The following is a 25,338-nucleotide window of genomic DNA, read 5'->3' as shown; positions in this document are numbered from 1 at the left end:
TACGTTAATCACAAAACCATTATATAAATGACAGTTTCGATTAACGACAAGGTATTATGCCCTGAGGAATGAATTTTTCGTTTTTTGCCATTGAATGATGGTGTCCACGTACGTTTCAACCCTACTAATAAGAATTCCCGGGTCGTTCCGCTATGATGAATTTTTTCCCTGACTTGGCAAAAGAGTTTCACGACGAGAAGAAAGTATGAAAAGCGGGTGAAAAGGGCAACCGACAAAAAGAAGAATCGAGTTTCGCGAAAAATCGACAATTCGGCTCACAAAAACGCGGCATGTAATCTCGTTGCATGTGTCAACTAGGTCGTCTGTGATTGACGGATTTGAATCACCGTCGAAAGTAGCGCCATTATTCCGCGGCACGTATCTCCTCGTTCTCTCTCATCCTTTATGTGCCGCTGCGCTTTTACCTTCCCAACACATTTGCCCTTTACACGAATGTATCTCCTGCAAAATTCTCTTACGAGTTATCTCGTTATTATTTGACATGACAGTGATTGTATTTTTCTTTTCTAGCTTTTGCTTATATGAATCGAACATATATATTTGTAAAGTTTTTGCGGTTTTTAAAAACACACATAGTAAGACTTTGCAAAATGATCAAGTTACAAAAAGAAAACACAATGGAAAAGACGGCATTATAAACTTTTTCTCGGCTCGTGAAATATTTAATAATTACATGAGCATTACTTTTTATACATTTAAAAAAATGAAAAATTAGATACATCATGTAATTAAACTGAAACTATCTTTTGCCTCTAAGATATATTGAATATTCATAGTATTGATATTTTCACTCATAAGAAAGCGACATAAGCAAAAGCACGATTTATTTCTGAATTACAAAATTAAAAAATAAAACAACTAAAACTGCGAATTAGAGTCAAAGATGTTAGATGTTAGAATAATACATATATGTATTTTAAATAATTTTTATCTCAAATATATGACTACACACTACATTCGGTCTTGCAACACAATTGGATTAAAAGACTTGTAAGACGAAAGCAATCGGCGCGCATAGTCAGTATATCTAAGATAAAAATTATTTAAAATACATGTAGATGTATTATTCCCACATCTAACTTTGATCGTAACTGCAGCATTTCTCGTATTTAGTTGATTTAGTTTATATAAGCAATTCTATGTTCTAATCTTAATATTAAAAAATGAAGATCTCTTATCTTAATATTAAAAAATGAAGATCTCGATTGGAGACATTGATATATCTAGTTTTTCATTTTTTAAATGCAAAATTAAGCTGTTCTCTCTTTCTTATATAATCTCTATTTATCCTCGGATAACACAGAACGCGATAACGGGTCAACATGTAAATATCAGCAAAGCGGCTTTTGCACTTTGCAGTAATAATCCAATCAGCATGCAGTATAGAGTGAACAAATGATCAAGCGGCAACATCGGGATATTTGCAAATTCGCACATCGCACGGTGTTTGTGCATCTCATTCGCGGTAACGTAATTCGTGCTCAGTGGTGTAACCAGATCTCAATTTACGGGGATTGGAAAGCCGGTAGAGGAAGAAAGTCGTGGAAAACGCGAAGATACAATTGGTCGGGGGATGCAAGAGGCGTCCAAACGAGAAACAGCTCGGGATTTAAATTGCATTTTGCTGATGTCGCCACGATGGGCCCAGGTCGCACATCATATTTATCTAGCTCGGCGGTGATGACGGGGACGATGGCGACGACGTAGATATTTGCCGGGGGACTTAGGCAAATTCCGTGTATCGCGAATCCACAGGCCCGGGAAACATGCCCGCGCACGGGAAACCGGAGATAGATTGATAATTGAAATGGTGGTGGTGCAGCGAGAGTGACGTTGCTCTCCTTCGTCTTGGCGAAAACGACGACGTTTTCGGGTTCGAAGACGGATCAACCAAATAGATGTCAGGACGTCTTCGTAATATTATTCATTCGTGCCGCTGTCTCCAGACAAGAGCGACAGGACGGATGGCACGACGATTGTGGAGGGCGGAAAATGAAAAACGATAACGCGAATGTCATGAGGAGCGGTGGTTACATAATAGCATTACGCGGTGTTGTACTGAGAAAGCGGATATCGCCGTAACGAACGCGTTATAAAGTTGACATAATTAGAACGTTCTAACTGACATAAAAACATTTTCTCGATATCGGCTAAATTTTTTACGTAAGTTAATGAAAATTAAACCTAAAAATTTAATTTAATTTAATAAGGATGCATTATTATTAAATGGATATTGATGAAAAATCACAATATTGTTTCCATATTTCTAAAACAAAGATTATACTTAAAGATTATACTAATTTATACTAGTTTAAAGATTATACTAATTAATAAATTCGCATGAAAAATATGGATACTTGATTATAGACTAATAATATGTGTCCTTAATTTATTTTTCCACGTATCCTAATTTTCTATGTATCCTAATTAAAGTAAGAAACATCAACCTGGAAGTCATTTAATTATTTTTTTCACGTAAATGAGAGATCACCTGGGCTATTTTTACAATTAAAATCACTATTATTACCAACATATTGTATAATATTGATTATTTTTTGATTTATTAATTTGAAAACATTATGGATACGGATTTAATTACAATTTTCCGAAAAAGTAAATGGAAATCAAACAAATATTAAACTGAATAAGTATACGTTAAATAACCTATGACAATATTTGTAAATAATAAAGATTTTAGTTAATATAACGCTATTTTATTACGAATTTTCAATGAATTTAAATATTTAAAGATAAAAAAGTAGTTATTAAAAAAGAAATAAAATATTAAATAATATCCATATAAAACAATATTTTACAATTCACATTTTTTTCGCTACTGGGTATAAAAACACTCCGAGTGACTATTTCCGGATGAAAAAAATAGTAAAAAATATAAGAAAACATTAATCTTCTAGCATATATCTCTAATTATGAGACATTAAGAATTGGATATTAAGTTTCTTTCTACAACAACAAAGTATACAGTAAGTAAGTGCAGCAACACGAAACTAGTCATCATAAGGAGAAACGACTTGCAGACGATTAAATGGAGAAAACACAGATTACATTAGCAACTTCAAAGAAACATCGTGGTCGACGAGAGATAGACTTCACAGAGACTTACGTTGCGAAAACGACTGTAAAGCTGCTAGACAATTTCACTCGTTCCTTTATCAGCGCATACTTATATCAGACTATTTCTTTCAGAAACTATTTCTTTCGAATTGTCATTACTCCCGCGTTTCGCTTACTCGCTTGGCCCTTTGCATTACACAATAATAAAAATAGCGTCCGTTAGTTTTCTGGCATGATGTAAATAATTTCGAAAAAAATGAAGTTAAATGAGGTTAAAATGTACACATATTCGCATGACAACCACCAGAACGAGCGCAGGAATGCGGTATGTTCAAACCAATTCTCAGTTGTTCCTTGGAAATACCGCAATCCCCTACGCCATTCCTAACTTATGATACCTGTAATACGGCTGATATTTCATTGTTGCCATTTACAAAACGACCGTTCTATTGCTAGTACACGTGCGAAACTAGAATCGCGGGTCCGCGTCGCAAATATCTCCTCAGGCGAACCTCGCTCAACGATCCCGGGTCACTCGGCTTTCGTCGGAAATCGCGTCATTTATTTTATAAAAGAGGAAGAAAGAGAGGTGATTTCTTTGAAACCACGCAAGCGAAAAGAATTTCAACGGAACTAGTACTTTTTCCATGTCACTTGATCTATACGCGATTATTACGCGTGGGAGACATCACGATAGAGAATAATTAATGAAAAATGCGAGAAATTATATATTAACCTTAAGTTAAAAAATTAACAATAAAAGAATAAGGCTAATGAAAATACAGCACAGAATCAGAGCACAATAATTTTGCAAAATAAACGTACTTTAATGTTATAATATTCAAATGTGCGTGCGCCGTGTCGTTACTTCTCAGTCATAATCGATGTACTATGTTTGTGGTTGTGATCGTGTCAAGTCACGAATTGAGCGTGTTGTATCAGAGTCGGAACCACAAAAGTAAGCATAGCTATAAGCAGAGAGACGCTCTGCTATTAATGTTTTCGAACTGAGCGGGTTTGCACCAACTGGTTTGGATTAACATCACATTCTGTATTATGATTGAGCACATAACGTCAACCAATAGTAAAGCATGTGACATCATTAATATCATTAATCTAACCTACGTCGCTTGCAAACTCGCTCAATTCGAAAACATGCCTACAAACACATAAAAGAAGGTTTCACTTTAATTGAAATTAACATTATTCGTTATTCTTTTTTATTATTTCTTCTTATTTTAGGTTTAGATAACATGAATTATAAACACGCAACTGGTTCCAAAAAACGGAAATAATGAAAAATTTTATATTTAATTTATTAAATAAATTCATAAATTTATTTTTTGATAATTCGTATTTTTTTCAAGGACGTAAAGGGTTCAAAAATTTTTAGCGCTTCAGACCTAAAAGTTTCTTAATCTGACACTGTATAAGAGTAAAATTTCACTCTTTTGGAATGAAAGTCACTCTAAGGAATAAAGTTTCATTCCAAAAAAAGAAGTGAGATTCATTTCTTTGAAGTGAATCTCATTCTAAAAGAGTAAAATCTTACTCTAAAAGAGTGAAAATTGCCACTCTTGTTCAAAAGTGAAAAATTTTCACTCTTTTTTCAAAATTGGCTCAATTGTCATTCCAAAAGATTTAGATAGTATCAATCACATATCTCTCATTCGACAATGATCAAATCTCTCTTGAGTTGAATAATCTAAAGTGGATTTTTAACCGACCATTGGTTGGTTAAACAAAGAAATATTTTTTAATTAACCAATGATCGAAAAATCCACTTGGGATTATGCAATGTGATTTTACTATTTTAGGATGAGGTATGTATGATTGATATGATTGTTATTCGTCGCTAAGAATGACTTCAAAATGAGTCAAAAAGAATATTACATTAACGTATGTCTACTTTGCAAAACTTGCACTCTAATTATTGTGCCGTACTCTCCTTATTCCTTGTCATTTTCGAATTGGAAGTTTTCTTCTTTTCTATTGAAAGTCTATTAAAAAATTAATATAATAAATTTTTTTTAGAATAACAGAAACTAATAAAATGAAAAAGAAAATTCTAAAATGTAATAACATGCAGTTTTAAAATACTGAGCACTTTTTGAAAATGTTAATATTTCACTAATCAATCAATTAGCGTCTATTAAGAATTTGCAATAAAATAATAATTAACAGTTTATAAAATAATTTGAATACTGAATCGCAGTAGAAAAAAATGTAAAGGAGAGATGTAATCATCTGGGTGAAATAGATGAAGTAGAACGAAACACAGCACATTTGAGATTCTGTGTCAATGTCTACAAGTAGTAAAAGCTGTCACTAAGCCGCCGACTTTCCATTACCAATATCTCGCGGCATTTTCCTTGGCTTTGCTCTGTTATTTACATATATTTACGAAACGTCGTGTTACTTCAGCAAGAAAATCGAACTTCCGATTCTTGTCTGTTGTCGTTTTTTCCAATACTATTATAACGTCTTTATTTTTTCAAGAAACTCAAAACAGATTACAGATTACTTGAGAATAAATGTTCATCTTCTATTCTATTAAAAATCTATTAAAAAATTAACATAATTTTTTTAGAATAAAGAAAAATAATAAAATGAAAAAGAATATTTTAAAATTTGATAATAGGCAGTTTCAAAATACTGAGTACTTTTTGAAAATGTTAATATTTTACTAATCATTCAATTTTAGCATCTATTAAGAATTTGCAATAGATAAAAGAACTCGAATCGAGGTTCAAAAATGATTTAGATTATTGTGCTTTTTAAATAAAATCAATTGAAAGAGAGGTAATATTGTAATATTGACTTGTAATATTGTAATTTATTTTTAAAATAGATATAATCCTCGATAATTTAGCGATGTTATAACTACTCGAGCATTTGATATCTTAAAATATAATATGCAATTTGTTATATGCAAAGAATAATATTAGCAATACATTCTCGATGACGCCAGATGATTTTCTGTCATATTTTGGCTCGATATTAGGTGCACGAATTTTTCTTTTTAGCCACAGTTTTTATCACAACCAACGCAATATTTTTCTTTTGCTTCTGGATACTTTATCACCCTTCGAGAAAATATTGTTTGAATTTATTGCTAATATTCGTTTCTCATAATCCCGTACATGAACTACGGCCGGAGAGAATAGACAATCACATATAATAATACGGTTCAGTATATAATATTAATATAAAATAATATATATTATAATATAAAATAATATTATTATTTGTGTATATCGTATTTTTACGAATGATTTATTTATAATATAACCTGATAATATATATAAATCGTCTGATTCAGAATTATCAAATAATTTCTACAAAACTATATATTTTTAGAATATATAATTTTATTTACAATTATTATATAAATAATAAGCCTATATGTATTCAATGGTTTTTTATTTAAAATTACATTTATAAATTAGAGAAGAATACGAATAACATAGTCACATTGAATAGCAGCAAGTTTGTTTTGTAAAGCAAATTTTTTAAGTTACAATCTCAGAACTGAGAGAAAATCTTTTCATTGCAGTAAATCTACAATAGTTGTCAACCGTGGGGAAACTGTGGTCGGAGGTTTAACTGCACTTCGTAAACGCTTCGCCTTTACTCGTAAATCTGTACGTTTAACGCTTCGTGGATCTCAATGTAGTACTAACGCTACGTGTTAAGGAACATTGCGAGGTCAATACAAGCTATAGCTATATTATTGTCGAGAAACATGTAACAATGCGAGCGGAATATCAATGTCCTGAAACTTTACCCGCATGGAAATCAATAAACAGAACAGCGTACAACAATTTATTCGAAGTATCTCTTAACTAATCATAAAATTCGAGATAATGAGCGTTAAGTCGTAATGATGAAACTGTTACAGAGCACAAATGAAAACGTATGCTTTGTACTTGTTTAAGCCTTCAAGCGCATCAGAAAGGAACAACGATAAATGGAAAGCACAGAGTCTCAGTGAAGTCGATTAAAGTCAGAAAGTTGGTTAAAGCGTGCCGTGACAGTGTATTCCGTAGAATGAACCCGGAGATAACATCGGAGATGGTTTGTTCGTTCCTGCAAATGAACTGACTTTATTCTTTTTATTTCAGCTGCTGCTCTTTCTCAGATTCGTTGACATAATATTTTTACTTTATCCATCCGCAGAATGAAAATTGGTACTTTTGCGTGAAGTTAATGTGTACATATTTTAAGGAAACGTGAAGCATTATGGATCATGAGCCATGAGGATTATATAAATTTAAAAATTAATTTTAGAGAAATACATTGATAACACAAATTAATCTTAATTGCCACTTAATTATTATTCAATTGATTGCAAAATAATAATATAATATGTATAAGAAACAATTATTAAGTGAAATAGACTGAGAAGTGTTTAAACACTCAAATAAGAGGAGAAATGCCATGTTAGGTCAAAATTGGTCTTGGTGCTTAGTAATATTCATATGTGAGCATACAAATACAATTGTTAGTTCTAGAAAACTATGCTCTGATTCAATTTATCGTTCTTGAAACATAACTGTGAAATAAAATAATAATCTCAACAATATAAATTAATTAATCGTCAATAAATTGAATCAGCGCAATCTTATAGAACTAATAATTGTATTTGTATATCCACATATAAATACTACTAACAATAAGGTTCAAGTTAAGCTTCGATGACCCACTTTAATTAAAAATAGCATTTCTCCTCTTATTTATGTATAAGAAATATACATCAATTGTATGTATCTATTTATCAGTACCAATTTTCAAACAATTTGAAATATTGTATGAGCATTGGAAAATTACTAATGTAATACTTTCATTTTTCTTCTCATGAAAATGTACTCTCATTCCTTTGATACAGTAGACCCAAATAGGTGCACGGTTAACCTAATACCACGACTGAAACCTCATGCTAAACGGTTCAAATTCAATTGAATTGGCCGCTAACCAAAAGCTGATCCTTTGAGGGACTTGAAATTCAAAGAAGCGATTGAGGACAGGCCTTTTGCGGCATAAACACTTTACGTGTTTCTCGTCAAATGGAACTTCCGCTCTGCATTTAAGTAGTCCACGCTCTCACAAGCACTTTTGATACATTCTCGACCGCAACCACAATTATATTTATTACTGTCACTTATTCTTTATATTACATTGAAATTCAAAATAAGAATATTATAAAGATTGAAAACTCGAAGCTTATAATCATGTATGGCTTATAATCATTTTAATTGAACGTTGGCAATTAATCTCTTATCATTAAACAATAAATTCATTATACATTTTACGTATCTTGTTGGAATAAATTTATAAAATTATCTATTTCAATAAATGTTTAAATAAATAAATAATCTCATTTGCATGCTCATTTGGAAGGAAATACTATGAACTATCAAAGATAACAAGTTATGTAAAAACAATTAAAATTTTATGAAAATTGAAATAGAAATATTGGAATACAATGTACACAGAGTATTGAATATAAAATAAAGTGTTATTCTTACATTTATTCCTTAATCTTATTCATCTTATTACACAATGCATTTGTGCTTAACAGGAGAAAATCTGAATAAATGGATAACATAACAATAACAATACAATAGTCCGTGATAATCTAAGAACAATCTGGAAAATGAAAGATATAATGATGCAGCCACTGATTCATTTGTCATCATTATCTTCGAATAATCTGTAATTTAACTGCGAAACGACGCTCGGAAGACTGAAAAAGAATGAAACGAAGAAGAGAAAATGGATTGAGACTTGAAGCGGACCAAATGCCGTGCAAATGGAATCCTGGACGAAAAGCTCTATTGATTCTATAACGAATTAATTAGTGTCGGTATAAATGCTTCAAACTCAGTCTTGCTCTTTAACGTACCAACTAGTTCGGACTGCTGTGTTATTCTTAAATTCATTGTGAATACTTTTATGCTTCTTTCTTCGCTGATTTCAATATTGTAATAAAAAAAGGAATACTTTTCGAGACTCCCATTTGTTTGCAGAATCTTTGATAAATTCAAAGTTGCTCTTTCTTTAACAAAAGTGAATATTATGACTCGGAAACCACTTTAACTTTACTATCGTATTTACAATTTGAATTTAATCTACCAACAGTTCGAGGACGAAATCTGTGTACGAACTTATGAAAGAGCGCAAAAAGGGATGTTTTTCACACTCGGCGAAGTGCGAAAAACCACAGGTTCTCGCCTCTTTTTTCCTATCTTTTCAACGTTGTAGCCACCTCTAAAAGCCATGCTACGCCGCGCACTGGTAGCTTTTAGCGCGGCACAATCGTTGAACGGTACGCACCAAACCAACGAGTACGTTTTAATGTAGCGTAATGGATAGTCGTGGTGAAATTGAACGATCCCGCAGGAAACGTGATTCTGCGAAACTCCCCGTCAGGGGATCTAATTTTAGCAATCTCAAGAGACTTTTTCGAGATGGCTTAGGAAAAATTAGAATCATTTGAGAAATCGATAATAGAGAAGAAATGATAATAAGATGCAGATAAAGCGGATAACTTACCAAATTTCGTTCAGAAGTCGATCGTGCACTCTAAATAATTCGCTACAACGTAGCCAGTGTTGAACGAAATTAAACTGGCAATTACTCGCCAGAATATTAGTCACAGTTAGCTTCTGTAGCCCCTCCGAAACAATTTTATAATTTTTTAGATAGTAATTTTCTCTGACTAGAATAAAAATAAAAACATATATCAAATATTTCTTTAGAAGTATTATATATCACAAATACATTGTTAAGTTCACAACGTCAAATTATAATTTGACTAATGTAAGTTATTTTTAATTATTTCTATGGCTTGTACTCAAAAGGTCATTAATTTAATTAAAACAACGAAGTTAAATTTCATTCACAAATAATTCAGGAAAATATATCAAATTTAACTAAAATTTAGTTTATTATTAACTATAAATACATAACACGAACGTTGTTTACTTTGAAATTATAAGTCACAGAAATGAATTGATTTATGTTTTACACACATGAAAATTAAAAGTAACAAGATGTTATCTAACTCCAAGGGATTAGATTACCATTGCTCCTTTTTGATATTTAATAGTGTACAACACGAATACGTGTTAAGAAAAGAAAATCTACTTTGATATGTACTTTCTTCCTGAGGTCTCTACAAGATCTTTACTGACATCAACAACAACTTTTCTTGTAGAGGTCATTAAATTTCCGATGCTGCAACTTAACGACGCTCGCGTGCAACGAATTATTCACGAGCGCGCGAGGTACTTGGATTTTACAGGTTCGCAAACCTCCATATTATGCAGGATTATCCTACTCCAGAGTACCTCCGAGGATCACGCTTGAAACATTCGCGGAAGCAGAGGCTCATGGGAAAACCGCGATAGAGCTGTCTTTATGTTTTCTCTCAAGTGCTATCAGCGAATACTAGTAATAGAACCTCGTAAATTATGGTCGGATGGTTACGTATGTACACGAATCATTGTCTTCGTGTTATATGTATATGATCTTATGTAATATACACATTATATTAACATCGCACAATGCTTAACGTCGTAAGCGTAAGCTTTAATTAATTAAATACTTGATAAACAATCTTAAATAAGTTATCCAAAAAGTTAGGATAACTTATTTTTTATTGTAATAACATTAATATTAACTAGAAATAAATCAAGATACGCATGTATTTATGTTATGCATGCGATGATTTAATAGTTTAATAGTTACTATGCGTATAGTCAGCCATTAAAATCCCTCTGATGGAAGATATAATTAAACAGTCATTAATGTTTTTTATAATAATATCGAATAAATTATATAGCAGAGTGTCATCGAAATTATTTCGTGATTGCAATGTAATTATTAAAATTACATTAAATATATTTTAATATCGCATTTTATCTAAAAATATTGCAATATATTTAATCCTAAATAATAGAAAATAAAAATTTCAAATTTAATTCCTGTCAAAAAAAACTACATTCAGATTTTACAATATTGTAATATCTTTTTGCATTTATTTTCTAATATAGACTACTTTTTACCTATATGTAGACTTTCTAGCGCTTTCAGATTCCCACCTGAGTGCTCTTCATGCATCATTTTATTCTTGTTTAACATTAAGTGAACAATATATATAAGAATAAAATGATACCTCGATGGCACTTGGAATCTGAATAGAGCTCTTTAAATAGATTCTCCAAGAGCCGGTGTCACCATCTCCGATTAACTTAATCGATCGATTGTTCCATTAAAATTGATCAATCATATTTGTCATTAAGCAGAATTGATCAACCACAATCGATACTTAATCTATACTCTGATCAACCGATCGAGCTAATCAAAGATGGTCAAATTAGTAAACCTAAAAGATTATTACTATTAATTTTCAGTCTCTTTTTTTATTTTTGCCTTAGTGAAATAAATTTAAAAAATATGATAGTCATTGAAATATTTTCATTATTTTATGCTTTTATTTTTGCAATATTTCAAAATATAACGCTGTTAAATTTCGAAGACTACAATAATTGCATTAATCATTAAATTGCCGTTAAATAACCAATATTCCTATCTCTCTTTTTTTTTTATTATCGAGAAAAACAAAATGTCTGATTTAAATGATGAGATTTTTGGCATTCCGTTCATTCGCCACATCGATATATTTGTATTCGACGTAACGAATATATAGAAACAATTTCAATATTAAATTTATTATATGGCATCCGCTGTCGAGGTGACGTGTTACTCAAATTAAAATTTTATTTTTGCCCTTACACTACGTTGGTTTATTCAGGCTGGCGCTTTTTCGAGAAAAAACACATGCTATTGAATTGTTAAAATGGGATGTTATACATCGGGGAAAAACATGATGGTCATTTATAAACAAAGCAGAATGAAATACATGAATTACAGAATACTACAAAAATAAATCTATTCTCGTTTTCTCAAGGTTTCGTTTCTCACAACAATTGATTCGTGCGAATTAATCAAAATTTCTTTTAGTGTTTCTCGTTTCTCGAATATACGTGGCGAAATTAGCTTCTTATAGCATTCTCATTAAACAGGGTCAACAGATTTAGTCGTCAAATTCTTCTCCTCGCCCGAAGATTATTATTATTTAATTAGAGATTACTTATCACTAATCACTTGACGTAATTAAATGTATATACTATTTTACTTTCTTTAAAAAAAATTCTCTCATCAAACATAAAGTTAATATTACATTCGTCAATTTTTTTAAGTCTGTTGATTGGATGGAGAGATCCGAGAATCTTTCTATCTTATTAAGCTAATTAATGCTTGAAAAAAAGAGAATGTTCATTTCTTTAATGTTCATTTTTTCGCTATCATTCGGGATTGTTTTATTTTTACATATTTTTTGTATTTTTCTTTTCTTTTTTTATAAAAACCGAAAATGAATAATGACGCTTAAGGAAAAAAATTGATATGTTAAAATAAAGAATAAAATCCTTATTTATCCACTGAAAAAAATTTCTGGTTGAAAATGGACGAATCAGAAATTTCTAATTAAATTTATTAAAATTTTAGTTTACTAGAATTCTTGAGATAACTGGAATTCTGATTGATATAATATTTCTGGTAAATCTATTAAAATTTTTATTTTTACCAGAATAATTACATTAATCAGAAGTCTCAACTAGAATTCTAATAGACTTAATCAGAAAATACTGATTCGTCTGTTTTTCACTTTATTTCACTTAGAATTACTATTTAATCCAACAAGACCATTTTTCTCATCATTATGAAATCGCTGTTAATTATGTATATGCTTCAATCATTTAAAAATTAATTCTAAGTTGTTGATCCAATCTCTCTCTCTCTCTCTCTCTCTCTCTCTCTCTCTCTCTCTCTCTCTCTGTCAGAGATTTTTTTAAAAATCGAAGGAAAATGGCGTACACTTAAAAACAAGATTAAAATTTTGATAAAATTTTAATCGGAGATTCTTTCCGTCAGCCGAAAAGTCAGCGAATCGTTTCAAAAATCGGAATCAACAAAAACCGGAGAGGTGACTATGATCTCTATTCCATAACGACAATAACGGATATCCTTATCATGCGCAGTTTTGTACATATACATGATAAAAAGCTGCGTAACGACAATATAATAGCATGACTGTAACAGAATCGACTCTGTCATTAAAATTACAGTCGCTACTTAACGCCGTGATCTAACTTATAAAGTATTTTCTTTTCTCGCATCTATCGTAGTTTGCGATTTCTCCGCGCGAACAAATCGAGAGTATCAGCTCGAGCTGCTGGGCCATTTGTCATTTCATTACGACGATCGTGAGGGAGAGAGAAAGACGAAAGCCGTCGTCGACTTGGAAGACGGACGAGAAGGCGTATTCGGTCAACCAGCTGCTCCTGGTGATTTGTCTGGAGCATCCTATGCATATATTATCACGTCGTATTCACAACTCGACACCCGAATACTCTTACGCCTTCACGAAATACTCACGTTTGAACCATAAGAAGAAATAGCATCAACATAAACAATAATGCAATACTCACATGAATCGTGAGGATAATGGCGGTTGCGCTGTTGATTCACGTTGATTCACGTCGGAACTCGATGTTTGCCGCAATGATGAATGCCTCGTAGTTGCTCGTACACAGGGCATCACATCATCTTGAGACTTAAGGTCACGAACATATGCGAAATAACATTGGATTGTCTATAAATTACGTTTGTTTCACTACCGAAAACACGAAACAACAGTGAGCGCGCGCGACGCATGCCCGAGTGTCATTTTTACTTGCGTTCGACTTCGCTCGATCCTCCTATCATCGGCTCACTTCACACGTTCGCGCGCTTTTCAATTTGAAAATTATGCCGCAGGTTCACGTGTTGTTTCAAGCGTAATTTGTTTGCAATGAAGCGGTCAGTATTATACATGAAATTAAACAAATAATATTGAGAAAAAAAAGATTGTAATAAAATTTGTAAATAAAAAGAAGAGTCTTATTTCTGAAAAGAGAAAGTGATTTTATGCATTTATAATTTAAAAAATACAGTGTATGTTTATTTACTTTAATCCTTATATCGATATTATAGAAATAAAAATCTTTTTTTAATTACAAATTTTATTACAATAATTTCTCAATATTATTTGTTTAATTTTATGTAATACTGAATCATTGCAAGCGGCAAATTACGTTTGAAGCAACACGTGACCCGTAACTTGCAAATTGAAAAGCGTGCGAACGTGTGAAGTGAGCCATTGATAGGAGAAGTGAGGACGGACGCAAGTAAAACGAGTCGCTCGGATATGCGTCGCGCGTGATCGTTGTTTTCGTTAATAAATGTAATCTTATAGATAATCCAACGCATATATATTATTTCGCATATGTTCGTAACCTCAAATTTCAAGATGACACGATGCCATGTGTACGAACAACTACGAGGTCATTTCGGCGAACATCGGAGTTCTGACGATCAATGTGAATCAACAACGCCATCTTATAACAACGCTATCTTGACGATTCGTAAGTATTGCATTATTGTATATCTATGCCGTTTCTTCTTGTGGATTCATACGCGAGTATTTCGTGAAGGCGTAAATCGTATATTCGGATATTGAGCTATGATAATACAACAGAATAATTCTCTTATAGAAAAATACTATTGGATATCACAAAAACATATTGAAATAATTAAAAAATACTATTTAATTCGAATATTATATATTACTAATTTCAATATCTTTTTTACTAATGCAATAATATTTTTTTATCAAAGAAATAAAAATGTCAGTTTAGAAAAAAATATTAATAAATAAAAGAAATATAAAAGAAAAATTATAATAATATTCGCAGATATAAAAAGGAGAAAGATTTCAGACTTTTATTTCTAACAAGAAAAAAAGCGATTATAGAGAATTTTGCATATGTTTTACGCTTTAATTTATTTTTATTCTTATCGCATATAAAAATATAAATAATGTATGGAGAATTAAATTAATAAAAAAATATGTACATGTGTGATCAAAAAATTTTTTTCCAAATAGTATGTTCGAGGTATTCAATATTCGAAAAAATAAAAAATGAATAATGAATATGAATACGAATATGAATATTTTTTATATTTTTTATATTCATCAGAAATAAATAAATTTTTTTTTCAGTTTGAATGAATATATTTGAATGAATATGATTATGAATATTTTCGACTTCACACATTTTCTTTTACTATGAGCCTCTGACTACAATCACATTATTTAATATATTCCTTAGATCCAGTTTTTCATTATCTGATGATTAAGCTTCTGGTTTCATTAACTTATGATTAAACTTCTGATGTTTTACCAAATAAGCTTCATCTATGACATCGATAAAGCCTATTGGATAAAATATCAGGTTAAGTCTAACTATAAATTAACCAGATAATGAAAATCTAACTATAAATTAACAAGATAATCAAGCCTTAATAAAAGTATCGACAATAACTTTCATTTTTTTCTCGGTATAATTATGTTTCCCAAATTTTAACTAAGCTTGAAAACCTTGTTGAAAGCAAAACATTTTATGGATTGTATAAGCAATTAAACGATTACGATTACTTGCACTGAAAAAAGAGTTGCATTAATTGGAATTTTGATTAAAATTGAACAAATTAGAATTTTCTGGTTAAATCTATTATAATTCTGTAGTTCAGATATACTCAGATATAATCAGAATTTTAATATAATTAGAAGTTTTTCGTTCGTCCATTCTTAATATATTCATATTCCGAAAAATTGACATTATATAAAACTGATATTAAATATGTAATATTTATAAAGGAAATTAAGTGAAATAGATCGAGAAATGTTTAATACATATGTGAATGAAAAAAGCTATATTCAATCAAAGAGGATTTTGGTGTTTAATAATATTTTTGCATAAATTTTTGCAATCCAGTTCCAGTTCAATCAACTTGTTCAAGCAAACAAAAATATTATATATTAGTAGACATCACGACTTATTTTAATCGAATATGGCTCTTTTCACTTATTTGTGTTTAATATTTATAGTTGTAAATTCGGTTGTACTTCTGACACTGTCCAAGTGCTAACATCTAAGAGGATAAGTAGCAAGATAGATAAGCAGTATCTATCGTCTTTAGTGCGAAGACGAGATATCTAACTCGAAGATTAACTTGACTAACCATTGCTCTCGCGATTCAGAGCAATTTATCATGGTCGAGCGACAGCTGAAAGCTTCTACGACATTATTCTCTATCCTCTCCCTCTCTTTCTCTCTCTCTCTCTCTCTCTCTCTCTCTCTCGTTCTCGTTCTCTCCTGCCTCTTTCTATCACTTTTTTGTTCACGCTGAGCAGATTCATCAACTTCGATGTAGTAAGCCGACAAGGTGTATAGCCGCGAGATCATTACTCTGGAATTATCCGAATGCCCATAACTTCTCTTCGCTAAAACTCCGGCTCGCGAGGCCGAAATTCCGACTGGGGGAATTCCAGCGGCATTTTCGGGATTTCTCCGCTATTCGGCGGTTACCCCGCACTCCGTAGTTATCTCGCTTCGTGGCCTACCTTGCATATCAGTAGGGGATTACGCGGGTACACGGTCTGCCTTCGCGTCGCGTCAGTTGTGCGCGGTCGTCCGGCTATCCAGGAGTATAATAATTTGAGGATAAACTGCTACAAAGCCATCGGAAGTTGATCTCCGCCATATAAACACTTTCGCCAGACAGCGCCGGTTGCATGTTGAAATAGTTACTATAGTAACTGTGTATAGTACTGTGTTAATATCTTACTGTGTGACTTGAACTTCCCTTAGTCTCAGTTTTCTATTATAGCTGGAAATAGTTATTTAACTATATTAAATGACACTTTCCATAGACAGGAATCTCCATATTGCTTTGTTTGGAATGTCCAAGTGAATTATTCGCGATGGTTTACAAAAAACCTCTTTAGAGCATTAATTTCTTCTTCATAAGATAAGCTTGTGGTTTTATTAAGCCATCCTTTATTCGCTGCGTAAAGTAAAACCACTACTATTCCACTTGAGAACCTCTCCAAGTTTTTGCTTGGACGTAATTGGCAAGCCATTATCTATAACAAAGACATTACTGGATTTTCTGTCTGTGTTGAGACAATTTGATTAATTGAATCGGATCGTACCGAATGAATGATATTAAATTGAAAAGTTAATAAAATGAGTTAATAAAAATATTAAATAATAGAAATTTATTTATATTAAAAGATGTGTCATTTCTACAGCATGTACGTAAAATATTGGTACAAATTTAAATGTAATTTTAACTTATTTCGACAAATTGAATGTATTGAATATAAAATGTTTGAAAGATATTTTGAATATTTGAGAGCATAGAAGGAAATTCTTAAATATGTTTTTAATTAAATCTTTTATATTTTACAAGTAATATATAATTTAAATATAACTCTTATTTGTTATGTATATAACTTCTAACAGAAAGGGGAAATTAAAAATTAAAGCTAATAAAATTTCTTTTGGTAACGCTAATGTGTTTTAATAGAAGCGTATTTTTAGCAAACAAGCGAATATTAATAAATGCATGGAATATTTTAATTAATATTTTTCAATCTGACTATTATATGACTTTAGCAGATGATTTATGATGATAATATAGGTAATTATGCATAATGAAATTCCATTTGAATCAAATTGTTGAGTTTGCTCGGTTGAATTATCCAGTTATTCTTTACAATCTTAAATAAATTTTAATCACATATTTATGTTTTATATATTTGTACAATAATACAAAAATATTATAACATACTCCAGAACATTTTAAACATATATTTAAAATTTGACACTATTAAATATAGAATAAAGATGTATTTTTCTATTAAATAAGAAGATATCATAAATAAGAAGATATCATAAATAAGAAGATATCATGTGTTTTATACATTACTAATTCTTTCATAAATACAAATAATTGATAAACGTGCCATATTTTTGTTTCAGGCTGAAATATGGAGCGTCTTTATTGCGATCCTAAGAAAAAGCGTTAGAAATTTACAAGCATGTACGGATGTGAGTCTCATAGAACATGTCCTGCATCGATTATCTCGTGCGGAAACTGTTGTTGCCGGTAAGTAAGCATTTCTAACGAGCATTATATTATCACTGATTGTAGAAATAATTTAATTTTCTAATATGACAAAAATCTAGATTTTTTACAGAATACCATACATATTGACATTAATTACATATCATGACATAGAAACTTGCTACTTTTTTCTATTTTAACTAATTATATATTCTTTAATATACTTTTTTAAATGTTTTTGTATACCGTAACAGATTTGTTAATCGATATGCTTGGAGTGCTAGCGAGCTATAGCATAACGGTGAAAGAATTGAAGCTTTTGTTCGGTGCTATGAAATCCGTTAAAGGAAAGTGGGTAAGAATTTTTAAGATTTATTTGTAAATGAAATGAAAATTTAGATAAATATTATTGCAAGAATGTGTTCAATAGATATATTAAATGAATACATTACACTGACAACAAAATTACTAAAGTAGCATTTACATTTTATAGCCACGACATTCGGCGAAACTATTAAACGTCCTCCGCCAAATGCCGCAGCGAAATGGGCCAGACGTGTTTTTCAGTTTTCCCGGTAAGAAGGGGTCGGTAAGTTCTTTTCTTTCTTGTTCATCTTTACCTTAGAACAGATACTTTACGACGTCCCAGAGGACATCGTTCGATTCTAAACTCGATCAAAGTTCCGATAAAAGAATTTACCCTGCGTCGCAAGATTCTGCTATCAGTTTACATTTTCGAAATCAATCACGCTAAGAAACTTTTCTGAACATTATTACTGAACATTATTTACTGCGTATATATGTTCAATCAAAAATGCTCATTGTAATACATCAAGTATTTTGATTTCAATATTAGATTTAATACAATTCAAACATTTTTTATTATATATTTAATGTCATCTTATGTATAATATAGTTATCTAATTTAGTCTATATGAAAAAAAAAAGAAAGAGTATTTATAGATAAGACGAATTTGTAGTTAATAAGAAGTAATAAACTTTTTTTTTTTTATTATCTAGATATTAATTTCCTCTCTAATTATTTCAAAAATGGTACTTGACATAGTTTGAATTAGTAATCTTAATGAAGTTTGCAAACTAAAGTTATAAGCTGCCCTACTTGTTATAAGATGTACCGTGCTAATAACGTCAAACAACAATATATAATGACAGTTTTTCATCTTTTTTGTATCTTCATTTATTAATTATATATTTTATTAATTATATATTTCTTGTATATTTACACATTTTTAATTAATTATATTATTGAAAAAACATGCATATTATAGAGCCGTAGTTAAGCATAAATATATCAATAACTAGCATCGTTATAATTTTGCTTTTTGCTTCGTAGTAATATTATAACGCTCCATAAAACTATGCATAATTAGTAATTAAATTATGTCAAATTATATGCAATTCTGAGTTTGCTACAATTTTTTGAAAAAAAGTTTGTTGGAGAGTTGAAAAAACTTAATACGTGAAACGTAATGAATATTGCATATTTTGTTAATGAAGATAAGATAAAATATTATTTGCTTGATAATATTTGATTTAATAATCATTTCAAGAAAATAGAAACTAAAATTAAAATAGAAATAGCGTAACTTCCATTGTGCATTTCTAATGTTGTTTTATATTATTATCCATTTTACTTATGCATCGAATATCGTAAAAACGAGATAAAATAATAGAATATTACAAAAAATTGAAAATAAATTAAATAATGAATATTGTATTTAATATTATGTTTCGCTGAAATTACATAAAATATTTTCATCATATCTTGTCTCCTACAGGCAATTGTTTTGCCGCCGCTTGCAAAGTGGCCGCACGAGAATGGATTTACCTTTACCACATGGTTCCGTCTAGATCCCATCAACTCTGTTAATATCGAACGAGAAAAACCGTACCTCTACTGGTAAGTGCTTCCACATCAAGTACCCTTACGAAAGTACTCTCTCCAAGTAGAGCGGTAGCCTTAAAGAACGAGAGACAAGGATTGAGGAACGAGAGACGGGGAACAAGGGACGGGGCGAGAGACAAGGGATAATGGTCTAAGAGAGAGGGACAAGAAACGAAGGGATGAAATACGAAAGGATGAGGGATAAAGAACAAATAAATGAAAGACGAGGAACGCGGGACAAATGGATGAGGGACGAAGGGATAAGAGATGAGGAACAAGGGATGAGGGATAAATTTTCGAAAACTTCGAGGAAAGCACTCAGAAATTCCGATTGGACTTATTAAGCGTAATTCTGTCAGCATACATTTGCAAAAATAATATTTATATAGTATAATAATAAAATTATTTAAGATAATGTGAATATACAACAAATAAGAGATAATGCCTATATAACGGTCGAAGCTAGATCTTAGGTGCTTAAATATCTTCATGTGAATTTATACGTAGTCATTTGAACCGAGCACCGAATTGATTTTTCGAACTTAAAAACGCAACCGAATTAAATAGTAATATCACAAATTAAACTGACAAGCAATTTAATAGTATGATAATAGTATGATCAATTGATATTTTTAAAAAATCTTAATGTATCGAAAATCTGTAAATAAATTATTATATTTTTTATTTTATTTTATATTGTCTTGCTATTTTATTTTAATTTTATTTGTTTATAGAAATAATTTTAATTATTTTATATATATAATTTTCACTATTTGTTTTTATGATAATCATGTTTTACAATAATCATATATTAAATTGATAGAAATATAAGCACATTTGAGATCTAATGAGACAGTTTTATTAAAGTATTTTTCTTTTATTATTTTAGCTTTAAAACAAGCAAGGGAGTAGGATATTCTGCACATTTCGTAGGCAACTGCTTAGTCCTGACTTCAATGAAAATAAAAGGCAAGGGCTTCCAACATTGTGTCAAATACGAATTTCAGCCACGAAAGGTACACTATTAAATTTTTAAATTGATTTATATCGATGTGCACCGAAAATTTTTATATGTTATACGAAAAAAATATTTTTGTTTTTTTTTTGCAGTGGTATATGGTCGCGATAGTGTATATATACAATAGGTGGACAAAAAGTGAAATTAAGTGTTTAGTCAATGGCCAGTTGGCGTCGAGTACAGAAATGACATGGCACGTTTCGACGAATGATGTGAGTGTTGCAAATATATTTTATATTAATAATTTTCTTTTGCCAATAATAATTTAAAGAAAAAAAAATGGTAATGTCATTTTACAGCCTTTTGACAAATGTTACATTGGAGCAACCCCCGAACTGGACGAAGAGCGCGTGTTTTGCGGACAAATGAGTGCAATATATTTATTCAGCGAAGCGCTGACAACGCATCAGATATGCGCGATGCATAGATTGGGGCCGGGATATAAGGTACGCTATAACATCTCTCACTCTTTCTCTCTATATCTGTCACTCTCTATTTTTTACCGTTGCTACGTGCTATAGATATACATGTATGAATCGTTAATCAAACGCTGATATTTTCTACTTTATATTTGTGAACGAATATTCATCATCGCTTTTACGATCCACGCGCAGAGCCAGTTTCGTTTCGACAATGAGTGCTACCTGAATCTGCCTGACAATCATAAAAGGGTGAGTGAGCAGGATCTCTCTACGAGCATGGTGGACCAAAGTATGCAAATTGTAAGCATTTTGATTTTATTTTTTCGTTAACATATTATTTGTATTTTGTTAATTATTCTGTTACTGCGTTCGAGTTCATCTAAGGTAATTATCCAATTACGATCACTGATTTTCTTGATGGCCTCTGCAATTGTTTGATAAGTTTATCAATTCGTTTGATATTATTTGTTTTGGAAAAGTCGATTTATCTGTGACTATGAATCTTATATCTATTATATTAATAAAATGCACCTATTTTTATGTTTATTTTATTTTTTATTGTTATTCTTTCTTTACTGGAATGCCTATCTTTCTTAGTGAACAGATATTGCAGAATGAATTTAATAATGTGCAAAGTACTTTTTCTGTAAGCATCTTTACATTATACATCGTATAATTTTGTTATACGATTTCGTTTGATGCTAATCGGTATCCTCTAATTAGTAGTAAGTAGCAGTATAATTATGGAGTAGTATTGAATTATTGTTTTCGAGTATGTGATTTTTGTGTATTTATTTATATTATGTAGTTAGTATCCAAGATGTTTACACCCTGGTAAGATTGAATAACGTAATGCACTTATGTTATAGCATAAATATATTGTAAATTACAATAAGTATTGAAAATTTTCTGTGCAGAAGATTTATTAATTTATTACTTTACATGTAATATTCCAGGTACTTTACGACGGAAAATTATCGAATGCAATTGTGTTCATGTACAATCCAGTAGCGACAGATTCGCAGCTTTGTCTACAGAGCGCACCGAAAGGCAATGTCTCTTATTTTGTACATACACCGCACGCCCTCATGCTACAGGTATAATTTATTCTATTAATAGAGATTTAGTACTAGATATACAGAATTACATACACTTTTTATTTACTTTTATTGTAAACATCATCGTATTAATGGAAAAGTGACACATCTCAAAATTAGCAATTTTTCAGCAGAGCATTTTTTAAATATTATTTCTCAATTGGAACAACTTCACTTTTTTCCATTAAATTTTTAATTATAAAGTATTATTTGAAAAATTCCATGAATTTTCAAAAGGTCAAAAGTCAAATATAATCTTAGTATAGGATTGTTATTATATATTTTATATTTTATCAAAATTGTAACATTTTTTTCATTTAAGCAATGTATCAACAAATATCTATGTTGTTTTTTCAAAATATGTTAGTCTTTAGGTTGATTTTCTTTCATTATTTCAGAAATGCAAGTTTTTTTATTTATGTCACTTTCTGTCACTTTTTTTAGCAGTAATGAATTATAAATATGTATAAAACAAATGTGTAAAATAAGTAAGAAATTTTTGTGTTTCGACTTTCAGGATGTCAAGGCAATCATAACACATTCTATTCACAGCACGTTAAACTCGATAGGTGGTATTCAAGTACTGTTCCCATTATTCTCCCAGCTGGATATGCCTTATGACTGCATAGCGCCAAACGACATTAAGCGCGATCCCACATTATGGTAAAGCTTTATTAATAGTTACCACTTTGGAAAATCGTGCATTTAAATAGAAGGAATTTAGAAGAAACATCGACATTATTTTTCAGTTCGAAATTGCTCGGGTTTATTTGCGACTTAGTGGAGAGTTCTCAAACCGTTCAGCAACATATGGTACAAAACAGAGGATTTTTGGTAATAAGTTTTATGCTACAGAAAGCCAGTCGAGATCATCTCACGACGGAAGTTCTTGCATCCTTTTTGGAGCTCACGAAACATTTAGTGACTTGTCTTAGCGCAAACAGTGATTTATTATTGAAACAGGTACCGATCTATTAACAAATTATTATTTGTTAGTATTTATTAGACGTTTCAATATGATAAATACAACGATATATTTATAGTGGTATATATGCAGTTAAGATAGTGGCATTTTACTGTTATTTGATATAATTTAACTAAAAAGAATATACAAAATATATAAATATATAATTAAATTTTTTAAATTATAATTTTAATATATTATATTTGATTCAATTTGCGATTATCTTAGCTGACGATAGTGTAAGATGCTTATTAGATTTAGAAAAATTAGAGTAAAAATTATAATCCCTACAATATAAAAATTAAGTAAAACAATTTTATAGAAGATTTGAAAATAGGATAGAAAATTATTGATAGAAAAAAATGAAATTACTAATCATTGTAGATTTAGTCACATCATAACATTTATTTGATAAATAGTAGGAAAAGAGGATTATGTGTTTAACATTATTAGTTGTTGATTAAGTTTTTCGTAAACTAAAAACTCTTCATCCATGCACATCTAGCTATACCTTTTTTTCAAGTGATTTTTATTTATCCCTATATGCATGGATTATATTCAATTTGGTTTAATTTCGTTAAAATATTAATATCGATGTATCCTATTCCTTTAATTTGCATTATCTCTGCTATGTAATGTAATAGCTTCTACGCTTTCATCGCAATTGCTCCTATCGAAATGTTTGCAAATATCCTATGTATATATTAATGTATGTGTTTAATATGCATTTCCATACAATTTTAAAGGCTCTTCTACAATCCTGTTACGAGCATGCCTATTCGCCTTCTTCGATTAATTATTGTGCTATTTAAACTTCGGATCGCATGTAATCTACCGACTTTTGAGCTTCCTGAATTTAAAAGAAGGCTACGCAAAGTATTTTGTTCGTAATGTTGCTTTTACATCAAAATTCATAATTCTTATTTTGCAACGCTAAGAATCTTCGTCTATCTCTGCTATATCATGAAAAGTTATATTATTTCTATCTTCAAATATGCACTATCATCAAAATCCTATCATATGGTATATTATTTTTTATTGTCATAGGTTGTCCCAACGGCATAATTAATTATATTACTTAATTAAATACTAATCATACATTTAATATATGATTAATTTATTTGCAGTTTAATATTAATTTAATAATATAATATTAATACACTATATTAATACACAAAATCGATGCATTTCTTGCTCTTTTGCAATATAAAATAATTATGTTAAATATTTATGCAATTAATTGAACCACATTTTCCGATTTTCAGAATACATATATATGTATATCCTAAATTTAAATTTCGATATTATTTTTCGAGTTTTTTCATCAGTTGATATAAATGCACGAATATCCATTTGCACTATATTTTATATTATGTTTTATATTCATATAAATCACTAATTATTGTTGCTCGTAACAGCAATACTATCTGCACTTTATCTACTATCAATTCCAATTGTTTCCGTAAACTCAATAACTCTTGTTTGATATTTGTATATTATTTTTTTCTTCACACATGTAGCCCAAAATTCATAGTTAGATCTTATATTTAAAACTGTCTTGAGTACAGTCTTAAGATGTCATGAACCAATCAGAGAACTGTATTAGCATCTTAAGACGAACATTACTTAAGTAACGGTCTTAAAATAAGAATGAACTATGAATATTACCCATAGAGAATTATTTTTTCATTATAATTTAAATATATATCCGATAATATTTTAATGATTATATATTTTTTATGTTGTATCTACAT

At 30.4% G+C, this 25,338-nt stretch overlaps 1 protein-coding gene across 3 annotated transcripts in view; it reads left to right on the top strand.

Annotated features, from left to right (window-relative positions):
* LOC108686359 (neurobeachin) overlaps window positions 1-25,338 on the top strand; it is a 215,386-nt gene that overhangs the window by 94,427 nt on the left and 95,621 nt on the right. For 2 of the 3 annotated variants that reach the window (XM_018191626.1, XM_018191625.1), the window contains exons 1-6: window positions 21,237-21,313; window positions 21,401-21,547; window positions 21,716-21,823; window positions 22,480-22,620; window positions 23,138-23,283; window positions 23,370-23,583. In XM_018191626.1, the coding sequence (XP_018047115.1) occupies window positions 21,287-21,313; window positions 21,401-21,547; window positions 21,716-21,823; window positions 22,480-22,620; window positions 23,138-23,283; window positions 23,370-23,583 (783 nt within the window). In that variant the 5' untranslated portion in view covers window positions 21,237-21,286. Of the gene's footprint in view, window positions 1-18,092; window positions 18,220-18,431; window positions 18,533-18,670; window positions 18,767-19,976; window positions 20,099-20,972; window positions 21,100-21,193; window positions 21,314-21,400; window positions 21,548-21,715; window positions 21,824-22,479; window positions 22,621-23,137; window positions 23,284-23,369; window positions 23,584-25,338 lie in introns of those variants that run through there. The other variant, XM_018191627.1, reaches the window with a different exon arrangement.

Source organism: Atta colombica, unplaced genomic scaffold, assembly GCF_001594045.1.
Source record: "Atta colombica isolate Treedump-2 unplaced genomic scaffold, Acol1.0 scaffold176, whole genome shotgun sequence".
Lineage (NCBI taxonomy): Eukaryota > Metazoa > Arthropoda > Insecta > Hymenoptera > Formicidae > Atta > Atta colombica.
The sequence above is the reverse complement of the archived record's forward strand: the minus strand, read 5'-3'. Positions and strand labels throughout refer to the sequence as shown.